Source organism: Quercus lobata, chromosome 8, assembly GCF_001633185.2.
Source record: "Quercus lobata isolate SW786 chromosome 8, ValleyOak3.0 Primary Assembly, whole genome shotgun sequence".
NCBI lineage: Eukaryota > Viridiplantae > Streptophyta > Magnoliopsida > Fagales > Fagaceae > Quercus > Quercus lobata.
Window position 1 is genome coordinate 6,025,305 of NC_044911.1, and position 5,676 is coordinate 6,030,980.

General features: G+C 37.4%; 1 protein-coding gene across 1 annotated transcript; it reads left to right on the forward strand.

The window, feature by feature from the left end:
* On the forward strand, positions 1-759 carry LOC115956200 (serine/threonine-protein phosphatase 7 long form homolog). Its single transcript, XM_031074644.1, has one exon. It carries the CDS (start codon positions 1-3, stop codon positions 757-759), a length of 759 nt encoding a protein of 252 aa, XP_030930504.1.
* Positions 760-5,676: the final 4,917 nt, after the last annotated feature.

A 5,676-nucleotide genomic window follows, 5' to 3' on the forward strand; every position in this document is an offset into this window, starting at 1 on the left:
ATGATAAAGGTTCGACGCCGTAAATGTGTATTGCCACAGGGTGGGTTAGATCCACGTATCATGCAACACATAGATGCAGCAGGGTTGACTGGTTTATTCAAGGTTCCTGATATGGAGGTCGACCACGCCTTGATCACGGCGTTGGTTGAGCGGTGGCGTCCGGAGACGCACACGTTCCACTTACCCCATGGAGAAATGGGTATCACCTTGCAAGATATGGAGGTGATGCTGGGGCTTCCGGTGGATGGGTTGCCTGTCACTGGGAAGACAGACTACAAATGGAGTGAGCTGTGCGAACAGTTGTTGGGCCATAAACCTCCACCCCCGATACCAAACTCAAACAAGTCTACCCTTGCTGGGGCGAGGATAAGATACACCTGGCTTGATGCACAGTTTGCCGATCCCTTAGTTGCGGACGCTGCTGACGAAGTCGTGCAGCAACATGCCCGCTACCACCTACTTGTACGGATGGGGGCCCTCTTGTTCATGGACAGGTCTGCGGACCGGGTCTCACTGCTGCCTCTGCAGTTGCTCAACCCAGTCAGCAATGCGAGACGGTATAGCTGGGGTAGTGCAGCATTGGCCTGGCTGTATAGGCAACTTTGTGGTGCATCGAAGAAGGATGCGATGCAGATTGGAGGAGCACTCTTGTTGGTGCAGCTATGGGCCTATTCAAGGTTCCCACAATTATGCCCTGTTGTGAGGCCGCCTCTACCGCCAGTGCACTCAGGGCCCCTTGCCATTAGGTACGTTCATTGAGTTCTCGTTATTTGTCTCTTTCATATAATTAAAAATATGCCAAACTAACAAACGAAAGAAACTTATCAATGCTTAGTATATGGATGTGAAATATAAAAGCAAAGTTTGTTAAATGTAAGGTTCAGTAATGAGCATTTGTCGACACCTCATGTTTGGTAGGTGGAGCGGGCCAAAATGCACCGCAGAGCATGCCACACACGTCCTTGCTGCGTACCGGGCGTCACTGGCTACAGTACGGGCCGAGCAGGTATTCGGTTAATTTAGTTTGAATTCTTATGACCACGTTTCCCTCAATTCTTATGACTACGGGCCGAGCACGTTTCCCTCAAATGCACCGCACATGCTTTTATTTTCGTTTCCCTCAATTTTTATTTTATTTTGAATTCTTGGATTGTTGTAGGAATGAGTTGATTTCATAATACCATCCAATCATTTTGTTTGATACTTGGATTTCCATCCCATCATTTAACTCAATTGGAATGTCCATCGTGAAGTACTTCACATTAGAACTTCCATTTGTAGCACCTGCATGAATACTTGCTCGTCCTTACATAAAGTAAAACAAAAGTAAAAAATTCTTGAATGTTAAATCAAAGGGTTTTTTCCAAATTGGGTTGGATTGAAGGGTTTTTTCCAATGCAACCCAACTCACATGACTCAGGTTAAGTTGGGTTAAATCAATGGGTTATATATAAATTTAGTCATATATATATAAAGTAGAATTTGGCTATATTCTTCATTATGTACGGAAACGTTTGTGATTTACACCGAAAAAAAAAAAAAAAAACACAGAATAAATTGTCCCTTTTCCAAGATGTTTGAAGCATGTGCAACATGCGCAAAAGATTGAGCATGAAGTCTTGGTTTAGTGCAAGACAGTGAGTTCAAACTTGTGTTGCAACCAAAAAACAAAAACTCCACCAATTGTTACAAATGTCATTAAGCTGATGCAATGAAGAGAAGACGCACATATTGGATTATGTAATTGGTTATAATTCTTTTAGAGAGAGTTTGAATCTTTGATAGTTGTTATACTTCAATATTAAAGCTTTAAAATAGAAATTTTTTTTAGAACTGTTGAAGCTTATTAATATTTCACACCTTCTGGATTCGCTATAGTTTTGGTGGTTGACTTAGATATTACCACAATTATATTCCAGATTTTCGTTGAATTAAATTTGCTGAGTTAGAGCTTCTCTTCACTGTTGTAATATAGTTGGCTGTTAAATCTCATAAAATGATAAAATTCTTTAAATTTAGAACGTTGGGAAAGCTGCAAATGTTAAACTACGAAAATTTTATCTAATTATTGTGTAATCATGACATGAGAGCAAAAATATAACCCCAATTTGCATTTTTGGCCTAAGTACAGAAACAGAGGGAATGATGACATTATTGATCATTGGCCCGTAAAACACATGATCACTTCTCTGGCTTTCATTGAAATTTGAAATTAAGCAAACTAAAGGATGGAGTTACTCTGCCTTGAATGTCATAGAGTGACCATAGGCTAAGCCATTGCCATAGCTTGTCCTTGTCCAATGCTGGATGGTTGTCATTGCTTGGGTCCACACTGTGAAATTTCCAAAATACAAAGTCATTAGTGCCCCCCCACTAGGAACTCGAGAGTCCAGGGTATAGGTTAAACCCTTTGTGAGATTTGGGGTTGTTTAGGATGCCAGAGTGAGCACCGAAGATAGTCTCAATTGTTGCTTTGCCTTCAAAAACTTACTAATGTTTGGAGTTTATGCATTTCACTACCCCTGTGACAGAACATAGCAATATTTAGTATTAAGTGACCATCTAAGGTTAATATAAACTTTTATGTTATCTAAACATCCGTTTGGGATGTTCTAGTTGATGGTGTTTTCGTAGGTAGTCAATGTGAATCTAAGCTCTTTACAATTCATTGGTGCCACTAGTGCTGCAGGTGGTTTTAGTGTGTGAGCTCCATTTGGGCATAGATATAAGTTTCATAGGTACGATCGAACTCTCTTGGCTAGAAGTTTCATATGTACAATTGCACCAGATTACTATCACGCTCTACTTTAGTCGGTTGTTTTTGCATATAGTCTCAATATATGCTACAAATTTGATTAAACAAATAAAATTTAAGCTTGTACGGTTTGTAATTAAGCTTGTGAAATCACTTGTAATTAATTAATAAAATGTTATGAGCTTAAAACCATAGTTATTGCTCTGCCTAATAAGTAGACAATTTAGTATTTCTTCTTCTAACATAGGGGTATCCAAGATTACAAACATTGTTATTGTGATGCAAAAAACATTGTTACATTGTAAGTTATAAATTACCTTTGCTGAATTGAAGGTTATATTTTTACAGTCTAGTAGAATACTGTTTGACTTCGATTTACGTATTCAAGTGGTATATTTTGAATATGCACAGCCTCGATTGTCTTCTTGGAAAACAATGGCCTAAGTTTAAAGAAACAAATAATTGTTAATCAGTGATATATGAGAAAACATAAAGACGCTTGACACATTACCTCTTGTTGTTGACGTAAATGAAAAGTTAGTTCGTGCTCCTTGCACCAAAGTTGGAGAGCACAATTTAATTGCAGCATGCAACTCCTTAAGTTGTCCCCACTTTAGCTGCCTTAATAGTCCTAAAATTATTAAAAGCTATGGATTATTAACGAGTACTTTATTCATATAATTTTAGAAGCGTGCAAAATATGCTGCTCACCATATTCTTCAAGAGGAATGTAATTTTAGACATTGACATGATTAGTTTGAGATAACTAAAAGGCTTACGTAATTTCCAACACTAAAATTTATAAGAAATATATATTTACATAGAAATATAATAACAGTATTTGATGAGGATTATACCATGTAATAATTTACATAGCTTCCATTTCTTGCAATATAAAGTGCTACTTGAAATGCAATGTCTTTAGTAGACCTTATAATAGTCATTTTGTTCTCATTCATTGAAACATTGTTAATGACTAATGCAATTAATGTAGCACAATATTTCTATTATGATAAAAAGATTTTGCGAAATCATCAACTTGGATTCATCTTACAGCCATAAGGATGCTCTAGTACCCTCCTCTAAGTTTGGTTCAGATTGAAAACCCTAGTATTTGATGGTGTTAGTTAGCTTTGAACCCTGTCCAGCATATGAACATGGGGCTGAAAATGGTGGACATGAACAACCTAGATCTTTTAATATTTTTTGCAGGTCAATTTTGTTGTTCTTTTACTTTCTGCCCAATAATCCCTGAAGATTTTGTGTACGACTAGAAGCAGACAGAAGATTCCATGCTTTGCATATTACATATCACAAACATAATGTTAAATTAGTATGATGTCTCACTATCACAAACATAATCTACTTATGCAGATTGTATGGGAGCCGTACACGCATACGCTAGGCTCCCTACCTGCGTATTGCACTGCTGGGCAGCATATTTGGAGGGCCGAGGTGCCGTTGATATTCTTTTGGATAGTGGAGTGGCATCATCCTGAGCGAGTCCTCCGTCAGTTTGGGATGAAACAACCAGTTCCAAGTGTCGTGGATACGTCGACTACCCTTCACAAGATATCCCTTCAGGGTAAATGGGAGAAGAACTGGGAGGTAGAACATGATCCCTTTATTCGGCAATGGGCCAACCGAGTGAATGTAGTTTGCGGGTCCGATCTCCTAGACGATGATGATACGTATCTCGTTGAGTACATGATGTGGTACAATCGCCACACAAGGCGGTACATAACACCAGAGTCTGCGTATTGGGAACTCATGGTGAGGCAACAATTCCTATTTTATGGATGAAACCATTGTTGGATTAAATATCCTCAGCAGCTTTCTCTGTCATTTTGTTTTAAAGTCAAAAAATACTGCATGACATGTCATTATGTTTTAAAGTCAAAATACTGCATGATTTAAGTTGTTCATAATAAACTGAATTTGTCTTGATCCAATTTGTTTGCATGAGGAATGGTTAATGGGCAATGACTAATGATGACCACACCTTTGTTCATATAATTACATTCAACTTTTAAAAAGGGTGGGTTGGGTTGGGTTTTATTGTATTTTATTTTATTTTTTGTTTATTTATTTATTTTTTTTTTTTTGGTTGGCTTGTACTTTAAAATGGACGGTGCAACTCTGTGTAGTAGTGATAAATTCACATTTCATGATAGTTTAGATAGCCTTTCCTTCAGGACTGATTAATGTATTACATATTCCTTGATAGATATTACCTCTAGGATTGGGAAGTCCCTTACTAAACTGTTGGTAGAATGCAATTCCCAACAGCTTAAAGGTCATTTAAAATCTTGCAAGTATGCAGCAAGGAGATGTGCATTTATACTGGATTCAAGTATGATATATGTTCTAAGTTTTTGGTACTTCCCTTAATTGAAACTTGAAGCTTGCGTTTGATATTTTCAATTCATTTGATTTGGGCGTGTACGTTAGGAAATAATAACTTCAAAATATGTGTCCTGATTGCAATGTGATATTAATGGAGTTGTAAATCTGGTGAAGCCTAGATACAGAAGTGAAATTATGATATTTTCACTTATGCTAAGATTGAACTTATGTACAACCAACTATACGTGTTTTTTAGGAGTATTATCTCAATGTTTAGATTGCATAGCGATAAACATAACAGGAAACTGAAAATTCCTGAGTGTTGGGTTGGAACTATAAAATTTTGCACAGGGGGGGGGCCAACCCCTATTTTTATACACTGTCTTTTTAAAGATGCTTCATAATTATAAGTAATATAAGGATTTCATTAGCTATGTTTGCTACTTTTTCTTTTGATTTTGGAATAGATTTATCCAAGTTTTGCATCATACTTGCGTTGTTGCTTTTATGACGCCCTTGTTTTGTAGGTTCGGACGATGATTAAGTCTATATCGAGGTGCGATGAAGGTTCTGAC